The sequence below is a fragment of the Musca autumnalis genome, unplaced genomic scaffold (assembly GCF_047663935.1).
Source record: "Musca autumnalis isolate F117 unplaced genomic scaffold, ASM4766393v1 scaffold_4, whole genome shotgun sequence".
NCBI lineage: Eukaryota > Metazoa > Arthropoda > Insecta > Diptera > Muscidae > Musca > Musca autumnalis.
Genome location: NW_027411977.1, coordinates 66,298,393 through 66,325,304, shown reverse-complemented (window position 1 = coordinate 66,325,304; position 26,912 = coordinate 66,298,393). Strand labels below are relative to the sequence as shown.

At 35.1% G+C, this 26,912-nt stretch overlaps 2 protein-coding genes across 8 annotated transcripts in view; both read right to left on the bottom strand.

The window, feature by feature from the left end:
- Window positions 1-637: 637 nt before the first annotated feature.
- Window positions 638-3,995, bottom strand: PMP34 (Peroxisomal Membrane Protein 34). Of its 2 annotated transcripts, none has more exons than XM_073987366.1 (4): window positions 3,794-3,995; window positions 3,027-3,330; window positions 2,903-2,963; window positions 638-1,748 (listed from the first exon to the last, which is right to left on the bottom strand). In XM_073987366.1, the coding sequence occupies exons 2-4, from the start codon at window positions 3,096-3,098 to the stop codon at window positions 913-915; spliced, it is 969 nt and encodes a 322-aa protein (XP_073843467.1). In that variant the 5' UTR covers window positions 3,099-3,330; window positions 3,794-3,995; the 3' UTR covers window positions 638-912. The 2 variants fall into 2 exon arrangements, with proteins under 2 accessions (XP_073843467.1, XP_073843468.1); XM_073987367.1 differs by having other exon boundaries at window positions 3,027-3,220.
- Window positions 3,996-7,387: 3,392 nt separating this feature from the next.
- The window catches only part of scny (ubiquitin specific peptidase 36), a 34,608-nt gene continuing 15,083 nt past the window's right edge, over window positions 7,388-26,912 (bottom strand). For 3 of the 6 annotated variants that reach the window (XM_073981086.1, XM_073981087.1, XM_073981090.1), the window contains exons 4-5: window positions 23,244-24,167; window positions 7,388-8,568 (exon numbers count right to left, since the gene is read on the bottom strand). In XM_073981086.1, coding sequence (XP_073837187.1) covers window positions 23,394-24,167 — 774 coding nt within the window. In that variant the 3' untranslated portion in view covers window positions 7,388-8,568; window positions 23,244-23,393. The remainder of the gene's footprint in view (window positions 8,569-23,243; window positions 24,168-26,912) is intronic. The other 3 variants (XM_073981089.1, XM_073981088.1, XM_073981091.1) reach the window with 1 other exon arrangement.

The following is a 26,912-nucleotide window of genomic DNA, read 5'->3' as shown; positions in this document are numbered from 1 at the left end:
GTTATATATAGTTGTGATCAGGGCGAGATCTACCTGTGATAAAAATTTCATTTCGATCCGAGCATAGTTGGCCAGCTCTTTTTATGCCCCCATGTTCAGTAAGTTTGCGGCGTCTGTCCTGAAACATGTTTTGTGCGTAGATCTCGTCGCCATGCGACTGATTAAAAACATTGAGACAGGTGCGAATAATTACTACTTCAAAGAAATAGGCTGACTTCATAAATGCAATATGATTCGTCTCGTGACATCGTCGCGAATTCATAAATGCAACAAGTCGTGTTACGTTTAGCAATAATTGCCAAATTTGTTTTGTGCAGTGTCACCACTTGTACTGCACTACGATTGATATTTCTTTAATGCTCTTATGCCAACTGACATTTTCGAAGAAAACCAGAAAAATACATAAAACAATTGGAAATGGCGGGTTTAAAAATATAATATATTTTCAATAAATTCCGAATTAAAAATGCAGTAAAATGTCATGTCTTTTTGACAATGTAAGTGTTGCCACACATGTTCTCTTTGTCTTTTTTATGATGTTGTCAATATTTGCAATGTAAATATTGCATTTATGAAATCAGCCATAATTTGAATTTACATTCTCAGATAGTTTTGAAACAATTCAAAATAAATTCGGTTTTTATCCACTTTTAAATAATATGCTTTATTTACATAAATATATTCTATTTAATAAATAAGCATTTACCTCCATCATATATTTAGGAATATTACAAAAAATAATAATTTAACTTAAATATTAAAAAAAAACAAAATGTGGATAAAAAGGAATATTACTGGAATATACAATATTCCAAGCCGCACCATTGAATCTTAATTGAATACAAGCATTTTGTTTCAAATGGTCTTATTCTAGATTGTATAAATATGTATATGTGTGTTTGTTTGTGTCAATTATTTCGCTGGAGTCTTTTTCAGTAATAGAAATACAGTGTTGTTGATCTTTTCATAAGCCATAAACATTAGAGCAGCTGTTAGAACAGTTTGTAAAATTTTTGCTTCCATACCACGGAAGAGTCCCTTAAAGCCTTGGTGATGCAATATATCCATCATCATTTGAATTACACCCACGTCCTTTTGTGCTATCGCTCCTTTCGATGTACTGGCACCATTTTGTTGTTCTTTTGTTCGGTGTCTCTGTTTGGTTTGAACCAATTGCAGGGGATACGTCATGACAGTGGCAAATGCTTTTGCTATCGCTCCAATAACAAAATATCCTAAACTGGAAATTTCACTGCCCCCATTGTACTTCATGTAATTACGTTTCAGCAGTTCATACATCATGAATTGCAGTGATGGATTTGAAACCAAAATTAATGAGGGTACTGTTCCAGACCATAGCCCTCTGACACCTTCTGTTTTGGCAACGTAACGCAGTCCAGACAATAGAGATTTATAATATTTATTAACTTCGTCAGAAGTGCCGGCAACATCTCGCATACGCAATCTAGTGTTGACAACCCAGAATGGTGTTGTGGAAAAGACATTGATAATACCAGCAACAGCGCCCAACATTAAATCCTTCAAAGCACTTTGTTGCTTCTTATCACCACCGCTGCTGATTGCCTTAAGGCAATGAAATGCATAAAAATAAACAAAATTGGAAATGCATAAACTTTGCAAGACAGGTCCAAGACCACGGTATAATGATTGGAAACCCTCGCCCAAAACAATTTCCTTGATCACTTGCATGGTACTGCGAGCTTCGCCATTCTTTTCGGGATCTTCAACTGAAAAGTAAAACAAAAAAAATATGAATACAATGATAGAAAAAGAGTATTTTGAGTTGGGAGTTACTAACTAGCCAATGAGTTTACAAATTCATTTTCTACGTCACTGCTAAACCTAAATAACGACGGGACGTACACAAATATTTCACCAGCCTACCAAAACACCGCTCTCTGAGCGTCCGTATTACCCAAATACGTTGAGTCCCAAATCACATTTAAAACACAAAATCCGCGACCGAAACTTATTTAAATGTTTTCATTCGTAAAACAAATCATTTTCCTTTGCAATGAATTGTATTTCATGTATTTTTGGGGTTTTGTTTTTAAAATACAAAACACACACACATACAAACAATAACGTTCTGTCAAAGTTAAACTTTTTCAATTTACAAAAAGTATACGCTCGACGTATTTCGGTAGTTCTCATAAGAATACATGTGTTCTACTTTTTTCACCACACACGCCCTGGGTATACGTCCGTATATAGGTATGGGCCTTAACGAAAATTAGAGGAAATTTAACATTACAAAATTTATTATAAAACAAAAAAGAAGCTGTGATTGCAGCTTAATTCAAATTTTAAAATATTGAGTTTATGTATACATTGTCCTTTCCGTTTTCTGTTAGTAATTAAGCTGTTAAGGAGTAAATATAACCGGTAATCTGTATCGTTTTTGATAATGCTTGCTGCACTTTAGACCTATCGAAAAATGGGCAATAGAATTTCCCTTATCGTCTTATCAACAAAGATAGTTATAATTTATTTTGGTTCGACTATGTTAATATAGCCAGAGTGTGAAATGCTAATGATTGAATATTTTAAAATTTAAATTAAGCTGCGCTCACAGCTTCTTTTTTGTTTTATAATAAATTTTGTAATGTTAAATGTTATCTAAAGCCCAGAATAATTTTTAATAAAAAAATATGCCATTACTTTAAGCAACAAATATTTCATATGATAAAGGCGTGGGAGTATTTTCGTTAAGGTAAAAAATGAATTTGTAAACATTCAGTAAATCCCACTTAATACAAGTACAAAAAACAAATATGCGTTTTAACTGTCATTATTGAAAAAAAACTGAATAAACAAATCATAAATACTAACATTATTTTAAACAATAACCTTGTATATATGTACATAAGTATGTACTTACGCTGCAATCTGGAACGCACAGAATCCAAGGGATAAAATGTGGACATGGCAATGCATCCACCCTGCAATCGAGAAGAAAAACTTTAATCATTTAATTATCATACAACATAATGCCAATTACTTACAGCAGCTCCCGATATTGCATGTACAAAGGAATCATATGTAAATACTTGATTTAATTTCGATGCGACCACCATTTTTAGAATAGTAATTGTGTACTTGGGAGTCGAATTTGAATAAATTTATTGCAACAAAAAGAAACTCTTCACAGAACGACCTTTAAACACCTTTTTCCAATTCACTTCATTCACGTTCAGTTCTGTGGTCGAAAGGTAAATAAAAAGAATTGTATGTAGTGTGTATTAGTAGATTTGTTTAGCTTTAATAAGCTTCCATCAAATCTAATCGTTGACCCCAGCTGATTATATTCTGACAAATTGATTAGGTAGATATAAAAAAAGGGTAGAGGCAAGGCACATTTATAGAAGGTAGAAGTGACAATCAGCTGTATTTTTACTTTTTTTTGTAAATTTGGTTTTCAAAATGTAATAGGGTCTACTCGTGAAATTTGAAACTTCGAAATTTGCTACCATAAAATACCACTTCTCATCATAAACGTCTAATAAAAATTACCTACGAGAGTTCTGAATGCGTTATATTAACATTTTGATTCAAATTTGTTCTATTTTAGATGATTTTCAAAATGTATTCATGTTTTTCCTGAAAAAAAATTTGGAAGACCCCATTATTCAATATTTATTTTTGACAATTGATTTTCAATAACAACTATATTGTTTTTGTAAATTTGTTAGTTGTTGTAATTCATGCACATACCTTATATGAATTTGCCTTGGGTAGAGGGTTGATAATATTTTTTTCTGTCGATACTAACCGGCAATCTATTTAGTTTCAAGTGTGGAATGCAACTGATGGCATTTTATTTTTGTTTAAATTTATTTTCTATTGCTGGATTTTGAAACTGTCCGTATGCGTCGTTTTTTACATTTGATTTATTCATTCATTGTAAACATTTAATATTAATGCAAATTAAACAAAACTTTTGCACACAATCAAAAATGTACTCTCTCCAGAATTTTAAATGAAGAGAGTGAGAGAGTGGAGCCCTTTATTGGGAACGCAAGGGGTGAAATGTCAAAATAAAAGCAATGGGGGTTCACACTATACGAATAATTTTACTAAAACAGTGTACCCAAGGCAGGGCGAAACCTAAAACTCTGCGTGTTGCGTGTGCGTTCAAAAATACAAAAACAAAATAGGTACATGTATTTCAAATTGAAATACAAGGTGGCGCAAAAGTAATCCTCCTATCAGGAAATGCCATAGTTTAATAATAAAGGTTAGCTAAGTCCCAATTTACATTGGACGAGTTTACTTGCGGCAATTGTCATTTTGTAGGAGAGAGAGGTGAGGCATATGGTAACCCTTTGCCTCTCAGCACCCTCTCTCACCTACAAACTGACAAGTAAACTCGCCTAATGTAAATTGGGACTAAAGCTTTCTTTCAATTTAAATTTTGTCTTTCAACTGTTCATAAAACGTCAAAACAATATACACAATCAGAGTATGTGTGTGTGCTATTTGAGTAATATGCCAAACAATTTTAAAAACAATCGAATTCAATGATTTTTAAATTTGTTTTTAGAACACGTGTATGGAAGAAATTCCTCAGCTTTGCATAGAAACAAACATTTTATCATATCCATATCTCGATTATGTGGAGAATTCTTGACACTTCATTCATTTTTCGAGTGTTTTATAAAATGCTCAAAAGTGGTATTGTAAACACACTTGTTGCTTTTGTGTTTTCTAATTTTGACTTTTTAGGAATTCAGGAAAAACAAGGGTTCTATAGATTGTTTTCATTTAAATCTACCTCTTTACTTATGCCGGGCATACACTATGGGCATGCAGGACAGCAACCGATGAACCCTTGTGTAAGTGTGTGATTGAATAGTGTGTGGCATTCCATCAATCCATATTGCAAAAATGATGAATTTTCCTCCAGAACTCGATTTTTGGTTGAAGTTTTCCAAATTTTTAATTTGCTCACAAATAATATTTGTTGTTTTCAAAAATTATTTGTTGGTTACTTGGAAAATAAACAAAATTCATCAGATTGAAAGGGGTTAATTTACAAAATCAAAACTATTTTGATTTCAATCCTGCCAAAACTACTCCAAAATACATTGACAAAAACTTCAAAATTTACTAATACTATTACAAATGCTGTCCTGCATGCCCATAGTGTATGCCCGGCATTATACCATGGGTCTACTCATGAAATTTGAAACTTCAAAATTTTTTCGAAGCAATGAAAATTCTTTTTTTATTATTCTGGTAGGCACATTTATATAAGGGAGAAGTGACAATCAGCTGTATTTTTACTTTTTTATACCCTACACCATCAGTGGTAAAGGGGTATTATGTCTTTGTGCATTTGTATGTAACATACAAAAGGAAGCGAGATAGACCCATAGTTCCTTCTAGGGATATACATAGAATCACTTTCTGAGTCGATTTATGCACGTCCGTCCGTTCGCAACATACAGGTCGCATTTGTTGACCGATTTCGCTGAAAATTGGGGAATACCATTTTTTTAGCCGTCGGAAGATCAAGTTCGAAGATGGGTTATATCGGTCCAAGTTTTGGTATAGCCCCCATATAACGGTACCTCCCGATTTAAGGTATTTTAAGGATCTTAGCCGCATTTGTTGCCCAAACCAGCTGAAATTTTACATTTGAGGTTCCCAATGGCCGCGAAATTGCTCCACTAAAAATTGTCAAGATAGGTCCACGGTTTGGTATAGTCCCCATATAACGATACCTCCCGATTTAAGGTATTTTATGGATCTTAGCCACATTTTTTGCCCAAACTAGCTGAAATTTTAAATTTGAGGTTCTCAATGGCCGCGAAATTGCTCCACTAAAAATTGTCAAGATAGGTCCACGGTTCGGTATAGTCCCCATATAACGATACCTCCCGATTTAAGGTATTTTAGTGATCTTAGCCACATTTTTTGCTTGAACTAGCTGAAATTTTACATATGTGGTTCCCAGTGGCCACGAAATTTCGCCACTAAAAATTGTTAAGATAGGTCCATGTTTTTTTGTAGCCCCTATATAACGATACCTCCCGATTTAAGGTATTTTAGGGATCTTAGCCACATTTTTTGCTTGAACTAGCTGAAATTTCCCAGTGGCCACAAATTTCACCACTTAAAGTTGTTAAGATAGGTCCATGTTTTTTTGTAGCCCCCATATAACGGTACCTCCCGATTTTAGGTATTTTAACGATTTTCCCCAAATATGGCTCCAATTTGCGTATTGGGATGTATACTAATTATTCCATTTTTACATATTTCGACTGGTGTAGGGTATTACATAGTCGGCCCCGCCCGACTTTGGTCTTTTCTTGCTGGTTTTTTTGTAAATTTGCTTTTCAAAATGCAATAGGGTCTACTCATGAAATTTGAAACTTCGAAATTTGCCACCATAAAATACTTTTTTCATCGTAAACGTGTAATAACAATGCCCTAAGACAGTTCTGTATGCCTTATATTTAAATTTGTTCTATTTTAGAGGATTTTCAAAATGTATTTATGTTTTTCCTGAGAAAATTTATAGAACGACCCCAATTCAATATTTTCTTTGACATTAAATTTTCAATAACAACAATGTTGTTTTTGTAAATCTGTATATTGTTGTAACTCATGCATTTACCTTATACAAATTTTCCATGGTCAAATCCCTTTATATAAAAAATATTTTTGTCGTAACTTCCCAATCAACATTAAGAAAATTTTGACAAACATATTTAAAATTTTACGATACCACTACCTGGGTAATTGTGCCATGGTCCGTATATTGAATACTTTTTATGATTGCCACAAATAACCCTATATTTAATTGGAAGAATTGAAAAATGATCATATTGGAAATACTGATATAAAAAGCTTTTCAGTTTTGTATAAAACCAAATTTAAAACAAATTAGTATTGTTTCTATATGTCTATATTCAAGGAATCGTCATTGGTTTACAATTGTGATTACCTTATAGTGCAGAAACTTTCCAATAACAATCACTGTGGACAGCCTCCTGAGTAAGTAAATCGAAAAATTTGCAGTATCCGTTTGTTTAGTTTTTATTATTTTCTTTTCCTTTGTATACTCTATTATTATTGTTATTTTTATTATTTATAGTTTTATTTTGTTTATAAGATAAAATATGTACAAAACTTATAATCTAAACTTATAAATATGTAAAATTTTGTTATATTTTATAAACAAATTTTCATATATTTCTTCAGCTTTTTTTTATTTCGAATTCAAAAGAAAGTAATCCGTTTTTATTTTTTACTTTTCATATTTTCTGGCTAAATATAGGAAATTCACAATATTGTGTGTAATTGTGATTTGAAAATATAAAATATTTGCATATACGAGTATGTTTAAATAAAAAACATATTTTTAGGTTTTAATTATTCAGTTTTTTTTTTGTTTTTTTCTATATATTTTATTTTCGAACAGGATATTTTGTGGTTTTTCATAATTAAAACGAATAAAATATGGGAGGCATTGTTTTGTTGGATGTAAATAGTTATTGTAGAGATAAATTATGTATGTATGATGATTGATGGGATAACTTAAAATAGCATTTATTGTGGCTTAGTTGTTTCTATTATACAAATTTGTAGCTAAGAACAATCAAAAGCTGCAAATTATCAAATCTATGAATGTACGGAAAAATTAAGACAAAAAATGCCTGTTCCAGAACTACAAAATTTTTAATACGATAAAAATTTTTCCATTATAATATCGCACAAATTAGTAGATTCTTGCAGTTTTGGAACAGACTAAATATGTCTTGCCTGATGCTGGCACATAACAAAGTTAATGGAAATTATTTTTAAAAGAAACACAATAATTAAAAATTAAAACAACAAGTTTTTCTTTTATAAAAATTGAATACTACTTAATATTTTATATAAAAAATAAAAAAAAACACAAGTAGGAAAATGTCAAAATTTCATATTATAGCTATACACAATACATTAGTAATGATAATCATTCATAATAATTATGTTGTTGATTGGCATCTTATACACTGGTGTTTTGTGTCCATTAACATCTACTAAGACAGTTCTGCTTAAATTCATAGCAATTCAAGAATTAGTTTTTCTTTTTCTTTTAGAGTCCAAAAATACAATTAATTAGCCATATTTCTTTTTGGTTTTTTTTTTCTAAAAACATTTTCAATTTTTTACGTTAATTATTATATTTTTTTTAGTTTATATTTGTAAGGGAATTAACAATATGTGTGGTTAAGAATCATTGCGTCTATTTGCATTGCAGCCACCACCACTGCTAATCATATTCCTTTTGCCGCCAAACTTATGGGGAAATCTTTGAAATTTAAACTTATTGCGATGGAAGTTCTGTCTAAAGCCACTGCCACCTCCCACATGATGATAACGCTTCCATCGCTTTTGATTTTCTTGCTCCTGGAATGGATTATAGCCTGGCGTAGGTGCATTAGCATAGGGATCTCTGGGCGCTTTCACTTTCTTTTGACGCCCGCGATCCATTTCGTTTTCCTCATCATCCTCCCAATCACGTTGTCTTTGTTCGCGTGCATCGGTAATAATCTGAAATATAGGACAAAACAATGTGTTTTTTTTTTCTTTCTTTTGTTGCGAATTTAGACAAATGGTTAAAAGTTGTTCTTTATGGTTGCTGTTGTAGTCGCCTATATAAATTGGGACGGTATGGTATTTGGCATATTTCCAAGGTAGTTAGAGTCTACATCTGTATATTTCTAAAGGATTTTTATGTGAACTAGAATTAACTTAAGTTTATTCTATATTATTTTGAGAAAAAATGGTGACGTAACCTGCACGTCTGCTAATTCGTAGGGGTTCCCATAAAAATGACTGGGTTTCGGATTATCAATAATTAGGGTGCATACAAAAGTACCTAACTATGAGCTAAATAAAAAACAAATGGAGAGAAAGACAACTGATTCATTATGTGTTGACGCGCAAATATTTTAAGGAACAAAAACTTTGAATATCAGCTGGATTTTGGTCATTAAGACCTATAAAAATCTCTCACTCCAAAGACGCTGTCCTTTAAAACCCCCTTGGAACTTGATACTCGGTAGCTGTCACTTTTAAAGGTTTTATTCATTGACATTTAACAAGTAAAAACTACGCCATAATAAAAGTGAAACGATACACGCTTTCAACAGGCCATTGAAGTTATTACAATTCACCACAAATATGAAAAAGGAAAGATAACAAGTAAAAAAGTGTCAGTCGGCTTTGCCGACAGAGGTATACCCTCAGCCAATGTGAATTGAAACTTTCATCTAAGGACAGATAGAATGTATTTAGCGTCTCTTCAGAATTTTGTGGCCCTTTTTCAACATTGGAACTTGCCGACAAAAATGTGGATTAGGAATTAACACAAATGTTGAACTTTTGTGGGGAAGGTACCCTTAGGGAGGACCGATATGGGCAATTTTAGAAGTTAAACTAAATTTTGACAAAATATTAGGAGATTCAAAGTTTGGACCAAATTGGTTGCACCATTCAAGTGATACCGTCCTATTTCAGTGACATTTTAGTTAGTGACATTTTTTAGTCACATTTTTTAAATATTGGGGAGAAGTACCGGAAGTTGGGGACCGGTATTGCCCCATGAAACTAAGTTTGGATAAAATATGACGAAGACCAAATGTTGCACCAAATCGGTAGAACAGTTCGAGAGCCACATATAGTGACATAGGGCTTTTTACACCTTTCGGGATGTTTTCCCAAGAAATATGGACCTGCTCCTGAAAAAACTTTTACCGTCGTAATGACGGTAGCGAATGCAAATCGCTTTAACAAAAATCAAAGTGATTCGAGAGCAGGTCTTAAAGTGAACTTGGGCCTAATTACGTGATTCGATATCGAGTTGTTTCGACCCGAGTACTCAAAGTTTGGATGACAACATTCGTTATCGAGTAAAATTATCGAGAAATTGAGCATAAATTTGCGAGTAATTTCTCGTAGCCAAATGGCCTATCGTAAACAAACGAAATGAAAGATTTCTTATTGTATTTTTGATTAAAATGTAAAGAATTGTTGTTTATTGACGGTTTATAGAGGAAAAATGATATTAGTAAATAATTGTGAGCATTCTTTACACAAAATAACAAGAGAAATTGGGAAAAGTCCTTTTCAGTCGTTTTGAGAAATTGTGATAAAATTAGAATTAAAATAAATACATATGCATGCTATCATTAACCAAAAATTAGTGTTTGCAGTCGTTAAAATACAAGTTGAAAAAATATGAATTTCTGCAAAACAAAAAATTATTTAATATTAATAGCCTTCACTTTATAGGTGAACAACTTTTAATAAAGTGCATTTTAAACAGTTCATCCCCCGTTGTTTATCAAAGGAAATACTCTCTCAGAGAGGCTAAGTCAAAACACCCACCAAATTCTCTCATTTATTTTGAGAGAGAATTATTAAGGTAGATGTATTAGCAAACTGTAACAAGAATGTCAAAACAATTTTGCAAACATTACTAATTTTCATATTTTCTTAGCACCACTTCATTCCGAAATTATTATTCAATGTATTGTTCAAAAAATTCCACAAATATTTACATTTTTCATCCATAATTTTGTTTTTTAGTTTTTGCTTTGAAATAAACACATTTTTTTGACATCTACCTTCATAACATTCCCTGAAGAACACATAGTTCGATTACCGGTTACTCTCGAAACATTCGATCAACGATTTCGATCGAGTCTTATCATGCCGTTTTTTTCTCGTGTCGAAAACTTATTCACGAGTAAATTCACGATCGAATCGAATCACATAATTAGGCCCCTTATCCGAAATTTTGTGTTTGAGGTACCAAAAAGAGTCGACAAATATAATCCGCATTCGAACCTGGTCTATATCTGGTAGATATATCAGGATGTGCAGAGTATGGATTACATCAGTCACTCCGTTCAAGAGTTATCGTGCGCATATTTTTTCCGAAGATTTTTGAATTTTTGTGAGGGAGGTACCTGAAGGAGTGGACCGACATGGTTTATCTTCGAACTTAAACTATGTTTGGACAAAATATTACGAAGGCAAAATTTTGGACCGAATCGGTAGATCCGTTCGAGATTTATCTTGCGCTCCAACCACTTCACACGGTGTCATAGGGGTTTTTTTGCACCTTTCAGGCTATTTTCTCAGGAAGTATGGACTTGCCCCCTATGAAACTTGTACCGTTGTATGGGGGACAGCGAATACACGTTGTTATAACAAAAATCAAAGCGATTCGAGAGCAGGTCCTAAACTGAACTTTTCTGAAATTTTGTGTGTCGATGAGGCACATTTTGCCCGTATGAAAGTGTATATACACCCTCGTTAGCATAAATGCTGAGGGTATAAAAAGGGAAAAATCTTGACTTCTTTCTGGAAAATTGTCGCATCTGGGGCTCGAGTAATTGCGGACAAGCCTTTCCATTCTCAGCGTGTGACTGTTTTGTATTGGTTCATGGTGCGGCGGGATCATTGGACCTTACTTTTTTCGATAATAGGGTTGAATCAAGAGTTATGTATTGGACTAGGATTAATGATTTGTTCAACAAGACACACAAACGATATAACCATTGCACAGTGGCCAATTTTACGAAAAACCTGGCCAAAACTCTAAAAATTATTGAATTTAGACCTAACCTTGAGTTCTTATGGGTCGCTGACTCATTTTTCATATTTTTTAACCCTCAGACGGTCACTAAAGGGGTCTTTTTGGTCCCTTATCCTATAAAATGTGATCCTATCAGATCAAAATATTCTACAAATTTGTTCGCCATCAATTTTAACTATAGGTCCTAGAATAAACCAAAACTCTATATCTTACCTAAGCTCCAGAAATATGCAAAATTATAAACACATTTTAGGGTTAAGGGCGTACTTCATGTGGATTTTGGCAAAATTGTCATACAAAGCATCATTTTAGAAGAAAGGCGTCAAAGACAAAAATGTTCCCCGCAAAATTTCTCTATAAGTCACCAAAGCAATGAAATCTCTGTTTGCATTATATACCAAGGAAATAGCGGTATCAATTTTGCCACAAAAACCAAGAAACTAAACTAGGATTGCAAGCTTCCACCATTTCTACAGTTTTGGAAATATTTGAGTTAAGATCACTTGGAATTCTTGCACTTTAGGTGTATTATAAATCCGAATAAAGAATCCGAGGAATATTTTTCTTAAAAAAATTAATCCTGGTACGAGTCATAAAAGGGGTCCTCTTTTGGTCCCTTTTTCCACAAATCTTTAAAATCTCCTATAAAATGTGGTCGGATCAGACCAAAATATTCAAGAAATTTGTTCGCCATAAAATTTTACTATAGGTCTTAGAATATATCAAAACTCTAAATTATAACCAAACGCCAGAAAGTGACCCTATACTAATTCTGACATTCTGAATGAAAGAAAATCTGTACATACCTGCAAGACAAAATACATATCACATAAAAACGAAAAGTGCAAATATGTGCAGAATGTTTCGATGAAAATTGGTAAAAAAAACTGTTCCCTGTTTAAGAAATTGTAAGGTACACAGCCCAACTTGATCTTACTCACAACTATTTTCATCATTTATTGTGAAAATTGACCCATAAAAAATCAACAAGTACGAACACCAATTATTAAACCAGTAAGGAAAGGATCAAAGGCGGGCGGGGCCGACTATATGATACCCTACACCACTGTGAATATGTAAAATATAAATCAGAGCTATATCCAGATCTTAACCGATTTTGATATAATTTGGCACATTTATTTCCAGACCGAATTCAGTTACACATTCCAAATATCATTGAAATCGGACTTATATATTGTGTTTGGAGCAGAAAATACACGAAATCGGCCGAAAATATATATGGGAGCTATATCCAAATCTGAACCGATTTCTATGTAATTGGGCACATTTATTTCTAGACTGAATTCGGTCACACATTCCAAATTTCATCGAAATCGGAAATATATAGCATGTTTGGTACAGAAAATACGTGAAATCGGCCGAAAATATATATGGGATTTCGATATAATTTGGCACACTTATTTCTAGACCGAATTCAGTCAAACATTCCAAATTTCATCAAGATCGGACTTATATATCGTGTTTGGTACAGAAAATACGTGAAATCGGCCGAAAATATATATGGGAGCTATATCCAAATCTGAACCGATTTCGATATAATTTGGCACATTTATTTCTAGACTAAATTCAGTCATACATTCAAAATTTCATCAAAATTGGACGTATATAGCGTGTTTGGTGCAGCAAATACGTGAAATCGGGCGAAAATATATATGGGAGCTATATCCAAATCTGAACCGATTTCGATATAATTTGGCACATTTATTTCTAGACTGAATTCAGTCACACATTCCAAATTTCATCGAAATCGGACATATATAGCGCGTGTGGTACAGGAAATACGTGAAATCGGCCGAAAATATATATGGGAGCTATACCCAAATCCGGACCGATTTCAATATAATTTGGCACACTTATTTGTAGACAAAATTCAGTCACACATTCAAAATTTCATCAAAATTGGACGTATATAGCGTGTTTGGTGCAGCAAATACGTGAAATCGGGCGAAAATATATATGGATGATATATCCAAATCTGAACCGATTTCGATATAATTTGGCACATTTATTTCTAGACTGAATTCAGTCACACATTCCAAATTTCATCGAAATCGGAAATATATAGCGTGTTTGCTACAGAAAATACGTGAAATCGGCCGAAAATATATATGGGAGCTATATCCAAATCTGAACCGATTTCTATGTAATTTGGCACTTTTATTTCTAGACTGAATTCAGTCACACATTCCAAATTTCATCGAAATCGGACTTATATATCGTGTTTGGAGCAGAAAATACACGAAATCGGCCGAAAATATATATGGGAGCTATATCCAAATCCGGAACCGATTTCTATGTAATTTGGCACTTTTATTTCTAGACTGAATTCAGTCACACATTCCAAATTTCATCGAAATCGGACATATATAGCGTGTGTGGTACAGGAAATACGTGAAATCGGCCGAAAATATATATGGGAGCTATACCCAAATCCGGACCGATTTCAATATAATTTGGCACACTTATTTGTAGATAAAATTCAGTCACACATTCAAAATTTCATCAAAATTGGACGTATATAGCGTGTTTGGTGCAGCAAATACGTGAAATCGGGCGAACATATATATGGGAGCTATATCCAAATCTGAACCGATTTCTATGTAATTTGGCACATTTATTTCTAGACTGAATTCGGTCACACATTCCAAATTTCATCGAAATCGGACATATATAGCGTGTGTGGTACAGGAAATACGTGAAATCGGCCGAAAATATATATGGGAGCTATACCCAAATCCGGACCGATTTCAATATAATTTGGCACACTTATTTGTAGACAAAATTCAGTCACACATTCAAAATTTCATCAAAATTGGACGTATATAGCGTGTTTGGTGCAGCAAATACGTGAAATCGGGAGAACATATTGTTACGTTTTTACCCTTTAAAAACGTTGGTTTATTATTTCCTTTCAATAAACCGGGTTCTTATTGATTGCAAAAATAAAAAGCGTCCAAATAGTTTGAAGAAAATTATAATAATGAGTATTTATTTTCAATGTAGACAAAACAATAAAAAATAGGCACACTTTGATGTGCCGAACAAGGGATTGAAACTTAATTTCGTAACACGGTCCCCCACTTAAGCCTGTTCGTCCCGAATAGGCACAGATTCACCTTTTCCATAGGCAGCTAATCTTTCTAGATGTACAACTTTCATTTTAGACCTCGGGCTCTTATATTTCTGTATTCTATAGACCACGTCGTTTAATTTCTTAATTATCAAGTATGGTCCTTCCCAGTGAGTTTGAAGCTTGGGAGACAAACCTTTCTTTCGTTGCGGGTTATATAGCAGTACTAATTGACCTTCATTGAACCCTTCAGAATTCGCTGCACGATCATATCTGGCTTTCATTTTGTTGCTTGTCATTTTAATTCGTCTCCGCACGAATTCATGTATTTCGTTAAGGTCATCTTGCTCTTGGCAAAGGTCCTGATTTTCTTCATTACCTGCTGAAGGCTTAACACCATATTCCAAATCACCAGGCAATTTCAGCTCAGTTCCAAAGACGATCTTTGCAGGTGTTCTAGAGGTGGAGTCGTGAACAGCTGTTCTGTATGCTAGCAGAAATGTTTGTATGTGTTTATCCCAGTCCTTCTGATGTGCACTGACCACTTTTCTCAAATATTCCTCCAGAGTTCGATTAAACCTTTCGACCATGCCATCAGATTGCGGATGTAGTGGGGTTGTTCTAGTTTTTCTTATTCCATATATCTCACACATTTCCTTGAATACTGCAGATTCAAAATTTCTTCCCTGGTCAGAGTGTAACTCCAATGGAACACCATAACGGCACACCCAGTTGTTCACAAATGCATCTATAACTGTTTTAGCTTCTTGGTTAGGAATAGCATATACCTCCGGCCACTTGCTGAAATAATCCATAACCACGAGAACGTAACGGTTTCCGGCATCACTTACAGGAAAAGGACCTGCCACATCCATTGCAACTCGCTCAAATGGTGCACCTGAGTTGTACTGCTGAAGTTGTCCTCGACTTTTCCTTACTGGTCCCTTGGCTGCTATGCATTGCGGGCAATTTGCTATCCAGTCGGCTACTGCTTGTTGACAACCAACCCAATAAAACCGTTGTTTTAACTTTTCTAGGGTTTTTGTCACACCCAGATGACCTCCACTAGGACCGTCATGGAATTCGTTCAGTATTTCATTTACTTTAGAGGTCGGCACCACAATAAGATTTTTAACCGTTTTACCATCTGCACTCTCCCATGTACGGTATAAACAGTCATTCAACAACTGTAGGCTATTCCATAGAGCCCAATATGACTTCATTAGCGGACTTTCGGCAGCTATTTCATTTCGGGTAGGTTTTCTGCCTTCTTCTTTATTCGATATTATTTTTGCCAACGTTGAGTCGCTTCTTTGCGCCGCAGACCAATCTTCACTGGAACCTATATGGGTAAGGCGAACATCGATAATGCTTTCCCTTACCTCGGCTTTTGTGCAATGCTTACATTCTGTGTTGCATGGGCGTCTTGAGAGCGCATCTGCATTGCCATGTTTACCGCCTTTCCTGTGATCTATGCTAAAATCATAAGCCTGAAGCCGTTCAATCCAGCGAGCCAATTGCCCTTCAGGTTCCTTGAACTGCAGCAGCCACCTCAGGGCAGAATGATCGGTTCTCAGTTGGAATCGCTGTCCATAAAGGTACTTGTGGTAGTGCTTCACACTCTCGACTACCGCTAGGAGTTCACGACGTGTTACACAGTAGTTTCTTTCAGCCCTTGAAAGCACTCGGCTGAAGTACCCAATAACTTTTTCTGTACCATCGACCACTTGGGAAAGCACACCGCCTATTCCGTATCCGCTCGCGTCACTGTCCACCACAAACTTCTCTCCAGGTATGGGGTAGGCCAAGATTGGTGCTGTACATAGAAGTTCTTTTAGCTTCTGGAATGCTAGTTCTTGAGATTCAGTCCACTGGAACTGTCGCGACTTCTTAGTCAACTCGTGTAGGCTGGCTGCCACACTGGCAAAATTCGGAACAAAACGTCTGTAATAAGTACAAAGGCCAAGAAAACTGCGCAATTCACGAAGATTTTTCGGTCGTGGCCAGTTCTTTACAGCAGTTATTTTGTCTTCATCTGTTGATATGCCGTCCGATGACACGCGATGCCCCAAGTACTTAACTTCTCTCTGGAACAATGCGCACTTCTTTACATTCACCCTTATTACGGTTGGCGTAGTCGTAGACGTTCAAGTGACGTAGACGTTGTCGTAGGCGTAGACGTTGGCGTAGTCGTAAGATACATTTTTATATGATGAAAAATTATATACAACGACATTTTTTGTCTTTAATAGCATTTTATATCCTTAAAAAATCGAAAGAAATACATTTGTAATTCCCAGAACGCATTTCTTGGTTTAAATACAACATTTATTTTTTTTGATACGACAAATCGGTATTACGTATGACGTAACACGACAAATTGGTATTACGTATGGCGTTGAAATACGAGGAAAGAGTCGTGACCGATTTTGTAAACGACAGCATATAAAAATAAAAACAAATTAATTTCAAAAGAATTTTTTGGCAATGATTATTAAAATATATTGGAAAATAACTATAATAAATACAAATATTACTACTTTGATTCATTTGCATAAGATAAATTTCGTGTCTTTATCAGATGACAAACTTTCTATTGAAAATCTGTTAGAGTCCTCATATAACGATTGATGCAATGTAAATTTCTTAGTTCTTGCTCAAAAGATGATTTCAAACAAATAGTTTTACAATTAAAAAATATATATTTTTTAAATTTTGTATGAGAAAAAAATTGTCGTTGTCGTAAATGTTACGTGGTACCAAAAAATATCCCTACGACAACGACTACGCCAACCACCACAAAAACGTCTACGCCAAACACTTATTTTGATTGTAAAAACTATAGGGTTAGTTTTTCTTCTGAATTAAAAGTTTAAAAATGATCTACTAATAATTCTAATTATGTTTGTTACAAAAAGAATTCTTTAAAAATTGAAATTTTTGCTTTTTTGTTCAAAAACATACATAATACCAATTAGACGTTACGACACGTCAGCTTGCAATTTTGGATACGACAACGCCAACCGTAATAAGGGTGATTAAGTTTGAGGCCAGCTGCTGAAATGCGTTTAAAGACTTCTTCCAAATTTTTCAGGTGTTCATCAAAAGTCTGTCCCATGACAATTATGTCATCGAGGTACACCAAGCACGTCTTCCCGTGAAGGCCTTTTAGCACATGTTCCATCAAACGCTCGAACGTGGCTGGAGCATTAGAAAGTCCAAATGGCATAACATTAAACTGCCATAATCCATCACCAGCACAAAATGCAGTTTTCTCTTTGTCCTTGTCCGAAATTTCAACTTGCCAATATCCACTTTGCAAATCCAATGTAGAGAACCATTTTGTTCTTGCCAGCGTATCCAGAGTATCATCAATTCTAGGTAACGGGTAGCTGTCCTTCTTTGTGACCTCATTCAGCTTCCTATAATCGACGCAGAATCTAGTGCTGCCGTCTTTCTTTTTAACCAAAACCACAGGCGAACTCCAAGGACTTGAGGATGGTTCAATTACTCCGTTTTTCTCCATTTTATTTACCAGCTCCTTCACTTCGCTTCGCTTTGCTAGAGGAATACTTCTGGGCGCCTGTTTTATTGGTCTTGCTTCGCCAGTATCTATTTTGTGTTTCACAATTGCCGTTCTACCCTGGCTTTGATCGTTTACGGCGAAAGCGGAAGCATGTTTTCTTAGAAGTTGTTTGGCCTTATTTTTATCTGGCGGCGCTAGCTCTTCTACCCATTTCGATACATATTCCGCTGGTAACTCCTGTTGTTTATTGGATTTATTTGCAAATTCCGGCTTTTCCTCACAATTGATTACCGCGCCTACTGAAGCACATTCACCTATTTTGGAATTCGGCCTGACGACTTTTTTGTAACTGGATAAGTTGAGCACTCTTACAGGAACCATTTTGTCATTACAGGGTTTAACGAGAGCTTTTGCTGTTATAAGATCACTTTTTATTTCTAATGGTTCTACCACCCACAAACTGTTGTCCTCACAATCTCCCTCCACACGGGCCCATACTACAGTTTCAGAATGTGGTGGTAATCTCCGATACTCGGTGGTAACTAACCTTTTTACTTGAGCCTTACTTTCATATCCGACGTCAAGGGGTATTTCAACATTTCGCCAAATCATTACTTTTTGTCCCATATAAAGATTGATGCCGTGGCCAATCATGAAATCTGCCCCAATGATAACTTCATCCAAAATGTCGGCAACAATAAATACATGATTGACGCTAATGTTGGCAATGGTTAATTTCACATTTATCTTACCATAGACAGTGGCAGACTCTCCTGTAGCCGTGCGTAGACTTACCCTGCACAATGGTTCAATTGTTTTAGTTACTAAATCAGGTCTGATGATAGACTGCGAGGCTCCCGTATCTATTGTAAAAATGTGCTTTCGTCCATCAATGTACCCACAAGCAGTAAGATTGTTGTTTTTCTGCTGTATTACTGATATGGAGATTGTGGGGCCTTCAGATGTGGGAGCCAGCTCCTGCCCCGTGGTGCTAGCTCTTCTTAGTTTAAAGGTAACTCTTGTGAGAATTGGTTATTTACCTGTCGGTTGTTTCCTGTTGGCGAAACAGATCTGGTTTGTTTTCTCGGCGCTTTGCAGTTTCGTTGAATATGGCCGGATTTACCGCAGTTATAACACGTTACTTTAGTTTTGCTCTGCTGTTCATTTATTGCCTGAATAACAGCCTCTTTTATGTCATTCACCATACTTCTCTCATTTTCAGTTATAACTTCGACGTTTCGCAGCTTGCATAACTGTGGTTTAGAAATTATTTTTGCCGTCTCCTGTGCAAGTGCGAATGAGACGGTTTCTTCAAATGATGCCTTTCGTGTAGCACACACCGCATGTTTGACTTCAGGATCACGAATGCCATTCACAAATGCCTCGATCTTGAATTGATCCAAAAGAGGATGATTTTCTCCAGGATAAGTCAACTGTACCAAACGTTCAACACCCATCGCAAAGTCCTGTAGGCTCTCATTGCCTTTTTGCACTCTACCGCGCAATTCCATTCGGTATATTTCCTTCTTATGTTCGGCACCATACTTGCGTTTTAGTGCATCCATTATATCATCATAACTATTTCTGTTGCGTATTGGTACGCTTTCAAGAACTACTGCTGCGTTTCCTTTCAAGGCCAAGATCAACTCTAAAGCTTTGTCCTCGTTGCTCCACTTGTTCCTTACAGCAACTGAATCAAACTGGAATTTAAACACATTGAACGGAGTGGTGCCATCAAAACAAGGGGCCTTTATTATGCTAGAGGTTTCTGGAATAATTCGCACTGGTCCATCTTGGCATTGAAAGTTTTTAATCTTTGTTTCCATATCGTGCAATTTGCCATCAACGTCACACTCCATCTTGGAAAGCTTTTCGTCAAATTTGCTGACTTGTATTTCAAGGTTATCCACTCTGCCGTTCATAACTTCCGAAATTTCTTGAAGTTTCTCGTTTGTGGCTCTAGAACTTTCTTCAACTTTAGCTAACAATTTCTCGTTGTTGATTTTAGAACTTTCCTGAACTTCAGCCTTAACTTCAGCTAACAGCCTCTCGTTGTTGGCTTGTGCTTCTTGGAATTTTTCCATCATAGCGGCAAACATTGTGCTTAAATCCATGGTGCTCGCAGTTGCACGAGTATTTACTTCAACTTCTTCTTTATCTTCAAATTCATACGTACCGATCTCGATTCCGCGACGCTGGAATTCATCTATCAACCTCTTTTGTAATTCTGCTTTATTGCCTGTGGTCGACAACTCCAGTTTACCCAATTCTTTCTTGAGTTGGTCCACTTTCAGATCATCAAACTTCATGGCTTTTTGCATGCAATTTCACTTCTGACACCAATTGTTACGTTTTTACCCTTTAAAAACGTTGGTTTATTATTTCCTTTCAATAAACCGGGTTCTTATTGATTGCAAAAATAAAAAGCGTCCAAATAGTTTGAAGAAAATTATAATAATGAGTATTTATTTTCAATGTAGACAAAACAATAAAAAATAGGCACACTTTGATGTGCCGAACAAGGGATTGAAACTTAATTTCGTAACAATATATATGGGAGCTATATCCAAATCTGAACCGATTTCGATATAATTTGGCACATTTATTTCTAGACTGAATTCGGTCACACATTCCAAATTTCATCGAAATCGGAAATATATAGCGTGTTTGGTACAGAAAATACGTGAAATCGGCCGAAAATATATATGGGAGCTATATCCAAATCTGAACCGATTTCTATGTAATTTGGCACATTTATTTCCAGACCGAATTCAGTCACACATTCCAAATATCATTGAAATCGGAAATATATATCGTGTTTGGTACAGAAAATACGTGAAATCGGCCGAAAATATATATGGGAGCTATATCCAAATCGGAACCGATTTCGATATAATTTGGCACACTTATTTCTAGACCGAATTCAGTCAAACATTCCAAATTTCATCAAGATCGGACGTATATAGCGCGTTTGGTGCAGCAAATACGTGAAATCGGGCGAAAATATATATGGGAGCTATATCCAAATCTGAACCGATTTTCACCAAAAGCAATAGCGTTCTTCCTATGGCTAAAAAAGTTGTAGTCCCCAATTTTCAGCTGAATCGGACAAAAAATGCGACCTGTATGTTGCGAACAAAAATACATGGACAGACGGACACGCATAAATCGACTCAGAAAGTGATTATATGTATATCCCAAAAAGGAACTGTGGGTCTATATCGTTTCCTTTTGTATGTTACATACAAATGCACAAAGACATAAGGGGTATTATGTGTGGTGTAGGGTATAAAAAACGCGTACTTTATTGGCAACACTGAACTTTTTAAATTCGTTTCACAAACCTTTCATTATAGTTACACCAAAAAATGTTTAAAAACTGTCGTTTATTTTGGATATTATAATATTTTAATAAAGAACTTATATTATATTGAGAAAAAATTGTTTTTCTAAATAGGGTCACTTTTACCTGCTTTTATACCCACTTACTAAACAAGGAACGTATATTTTTTTGTTTTCGATTTTTGGCCAGGTTTTTCGGAGATTTGACCACTGTGCATTGCTATTTTAAGTTTCCGGATCGGAAACCGAGATATTGAGAGTTATTCTGAATGAATTTTGTCTTTCCTCCGTTTCAACTTAAGGGAGAAAGTGAAAAAACTCACGGCGAATTTTCGTTCAGAATAACCCATTGCGACTTCTTCCTTTGCGCCCACATGAAAAATTGTCTACACCAACAGCCCAGCTATCGGCTATCGAGGACATAAGGCGACCATTAAGCGATTTGGTTATGGTTAGCGTGTTCATGGTGGACATTTGGCTGATAATGTTTTTCATTTTTAACGGCATACCTTCATCTTTGTTATCTCAAAAATTACATTTTTCTTTGAATACTCAAATAACACCTGTTCTGGAAACCTTTTTATAATTGGGCTAATAATCATTTCGCGATCTATAAAATTTAAAAAAAAAAAAATCCAGATCCAGCCACAAAACTCATGCCAAACTTAATAGCTACTATCTAATAATGGTTACGCGCTAAATAGTTCGAAACAATTTGTTTATTATTTACACATAAATTACATTCACAACTTTATTTATTGTTGTTATATATAATTTCATTATTCATGTACAATATATCTATGTCACTAAATTCTTTAAAGTATAGTCAATATACAAATATTATGATTAAATATACTAAAAGCCTAAAATTAAAAGAATATATATAACTAAAATAAATTAAATTAGAATAAACCAAAAGTCCACTTTAAAAAGGGGAGAAGCTACTGTTTTTGCCTGTTGTGTGTTTGTCTACCATTGAGGTGTAGACATTAATGAGAATAAAAATATGGTTGGACTTCCGTATTGTCAGTTGCTTTGTATTCGTGCATGGAAATAGGGGTTCTTAAATCGATTTCCCCACTACTGAAATGTTATAAAATTACTCTAGTATGGAACTCGATTTAAGAACCCCTAGTTTCATGCATGAATACAAAGCAGCTGACAATACGGAAGTCGACCATGGTGTGCATCACAGATCTCCATAATACGAAGACGAATTTATTTAAATATTTTTTTTATCATGTTAAGACAATTGGAATGCTACTGCTGCGTTTTAGCTATGGCTGGAGACAACAACAGTCAAATGAAAAAGAAAATTAAAAAAAATAATAATAAATCTAATACAAATGTGTTTTTGTACACAATTAAGATTGTAAAAAACGGAATTTTCATTTTGTTCAAATAATTTCGAAACACTTGTAGTGCGTATTTTGTATTTTAATTTGAATTTTTTAACAACACGCATTAGCATTATTTGTATGTACGAGTAAGTATAATAAATATGTATGTACAACAAAAATAGTTAAAACAAAACAAATCGATTTTTTTATTCTAATTGCTTGTTTGAAAAAGAAGAAAAAAAAAATAAATCAAATAACAATTCTTAACAAGTATAATTATTTTGAAAGTTTTTGTTTTTTTGATTGAATATAAAAACTTACAAATAAGAACAAAACACAGGTGTAGTAAGAGGGCTGATGATTACTAATCTCTGGCCTCTGGAGCCTTCTTAATTTGTTTTCAAAGTGTACAACATAGAAGCACCATCATAAAATCATTAGGAAACACATGTGTTTCGTATATTCTTCCTGTTATAGATTATCCAACGACGAATCCTCTGAAAACTGGAATATTATGTCATTGATGGTGGTGGCGAGCGTGGGTGTTGTGGGTTCATTATCTGTAGAATTTGGCGACAAACAATAGGTATTTATAACTGTGGTGGCAGTTGTTGCAGAACTACATGAATCAATGTTATTTTGCTCCTCCGTTGTTGTAGCTTCCCCTGATGATGTAGTCGCTGTTAATATTTCATTTTGATTGTTGTTGTTACTGCTTTCACCCTCTTTCAAATTTGTACAATTTTCTGGCAGAGGTAGACAGAGGTTGTTATTGTTTATATTTAGATGCAGAGGCTGTGGCTTTAATAATGAAGTCGTTGTGGTTGTTGTGCTCTGAATGTCAACGTTGTCACTGTGACTGTCCCAATTCTCCTCTTCCTCTTCTAACGGCATACTAGAGGGATCTTTGTAATAATCATTAAAAACAAAATTGTTGACATTTATTGGATCATGATCTTGATCGAGAAAAAAAGCTGGACCACCATCTCCATCATCATTGTCGCTAAGTGCTGGCACTTCAAAATCATCTATGCCATCGCTTATCTTGTTGTTGTAATTGATGTTTCTGTTGTTGTTATCTTCTTCTATCCGATTCTCAACAAACTCATCAGAGTAGCCGAAATCTTCCACTTCAAAATCATTATTGAGTTTGCAATCATCTATCGCATCGCTTTTGTTGTTGTGGTTGCTTTTTATGCTGTTGTTGTCGTCTTCTATCCGTTTCTCATCAAACAAATAATAATTCTAAATTGAAGGGAAGTGGAAAATAGGATAATGATGCTAATTTCTTGTTTTGTAATTTTATTTACTTGGTATTTTGCATGTTTTGTATTTAAAGTTAAAAAATAATAAATACAAAAAGAAAAAAAAACTGAGACAAATAACAGATGAAGTATAAGAGAGAGAGAGAGAAAAAACTAAAAAATTGTATATACCAAATAATAAAAATACACCAAAAAGACAAGAAAATAATATCGTGCATTATTTGCATATGCAGAAAAAAAAATAAAATAAAAACTAAAGAAAATTGCAAAATTTATTTCAATTTGGAATTGCTTTTTATTTATTAAAGGAGAGAGTGCTCAATGAAAAATACGATTTTCTATTTTTTAGAATCTATTGTTAATTTAATACTACAAAGTCTGAGGGGTTAGTAGTCTTAAATGATCTGGATTTGAAAATGTTGAAAAACAAGTATAAAGGAATTAACCGGTTTTTCTGATAGCTATATATCCCCTCACCATAAGTCTGAGTCTTAAAAAAACGAACGGAGCAGTGGACCTAAAGGTATCATGAACAGATTCGACAACGGCGATCAGATCGAATAAAAATTAAATCAAACAAGTAAGAACGGCGTTAAGTTCGGCCGGGCCGAACTTGTTATACCCTCCACCACAAGTTGTATTGAAGTAAAATGGAATAATTAGTTTCCTTTCGTTTATGAAGAAGACTTAATACTAAATTTCAGCAATTTCGGTAAAACAATGTGAGGCACCATTCTATGGGGGCTATTTCAAAGCGTCGATCTATATTTCGGACGGAAAGTTTTTAGGCTCAAAGAAGCCAAATTTTCTATATTTCGGTAAGAGATTGTGGCTAAAACTTAAAAAATACCGAAAATCAAGAAGTACGCTTCTATGGGGATATATGAAGAGGTGGACCTATACTGATAATACTCTTCTGGAATATTTTATAACTCTTAGAAGACGAAATAACGAATTTCAGCCATCTCGGTTGGATATTGACGTCACAATCTTCAGTATTACGAAAATCGAGAGGTACCGTTCTATGGGGGCTATATCGAAACGTGGACGACGAATTTTAGTCAGAAATGGGGCAATATGATAGCGTGCACCTGTACAGACATATTTCTGGCGAATAGTTTAATATCACATTGAAGACTAAATACCGAATTTCAGCCATTTTGGTGGAATATTGAAGACACAACCTTCAAAATACGAAAAATCGGGAGGTACCTTTCCATGGGGGCTATATGAAGGCGTGGACCTATACCGACAAAGTTCTGGTGGAAAGTTTTATACCACCAACGTAGACTACGTACCAAATTTCAGCCATTTTGGTAGGATAATGAAGCTAAAACCTTCAAAATACCGAAAATCGGGAGGTACCGTTCTATGGGGGCTATATCAAAACGTGGACCGATATATCCCATTTTCAATACAAACCATCCTGCAAGTAATAAAAACTTCTGTACTAAATTTTGAAGCGGGTGGGGGCAAGTTGAGTGGGCGATTTTTTAGGGGGGAGGGGCATACTCCACAAACTTCCCACCAACACTATACAAAAATTTTTTTCCAAAACAAGTAAAAAAGTCTCAGTCGGCTTTGCCGACAGATATATACCCCTCAGCCTGTGTAAATTGAAACACTTTTTTTACAAAAAACTTATGTATTTAGGGGTTTCAAAATTTTGGTTGTATGAACAGACAAAAATTTTGATTAGGATTATAGTTAAACAATTTTTCGGAAAAGGTACTTAAAGGAATGGGCCGACATAGACCATGGGGGTGCCATAGGGGATTTTTACACCCTTCGGACTGTTTTCTCAAGAAGTATGGACTTGCCCCTGAAACATCTTTTACCATCGTAGTTGAAGCAGCGAATGTAAGTTGCTTTAACAAAAATCAAAGTGATTCAATAGCAGGTCTTAAAGTGAACTTATCCGAAATTTTGTGTGGGAGGTACCGGATGGAGTGGACAAATATAGTCCATATTCGAACCTGATCTATATCTGGTAGATATTATGAGAATGTGTAAAGTATGGACCAAATCGGTCACTCCCATCAAGAGTTGTCGTGCGCACAATTTTTCCGAACATTTTTGAACTTTTGTGGGGTAGGTACCTGAAGGAGTGGACCGATATGGCTTATCTACAAATTTAAACTTAGTTTGGAAACAATATTACGAAGGCCAAATTTTGGACGTAATTTGCATATCCGTTCGAGAATTATCTTGCGCTTTCACCCATAAACATGGTGTCATAGGGTTTGTTTTTCAACTTTCAGGCTATTTTCTCAGGAAGTATGGACTTGTCCCTGAGGAAACTCGTACCTTCGTATAGGGGACAGTGAATACAAGATGTTACAACAAAAACCAAGGCGATTCGAGAGCAGGTCCTAAACTGAACTTTTCCGAAATTTTGTGTGGGAGGTACTCGAAGGAGATTACCGATTGAGTCCATATTGGAACCTCATCTAAGTCTGGTAGAAATTTCATAATGTGCAAAGTATGGACCAAACCGGTTACTCCCTTCAAGAGGAAACTTGTACCTTCGTATCGTGCGCACAAATTTTCCGAACATTTTCGAACTTTTGTGGGGGAGGTACCGGAGGGAGTGGACCGATATAACCCATCTTCGAACTTAAACTAAGTTTGGACAAAATATTGCGAATGCCACATTTTGGACCAAATCGGTTCATCCGTTCCAGAGTTATCGTGCGCACCAGCCAGACAGACGGACGGACATTGC

Excerpts from the sequence above, each read along its gene's own strand:
- PMP34 (XM_073987366.1), bottom strand. The coding sequence starts at position 3,098 with ATGGTGGTCGCATCGAAATTAAATCAAGTATTTACATATGATTCCTTT. Across the intron at positions 2,964-3,026 it reads ATGCAATATCGGGAGCTGCT|GGTGGATGCATTGCCATGTC; the intron begins GTAAGTAATTGG and ends TCTCGATTGCAG. Across the intron at positions 1,749-2,902 it reads TGTGCGTTCCAGATTGCAGC|TTGAAGATCCCGAAAAGAAT; the intron begins GTAAGTACATAC and ends TTTACTTTTCAG.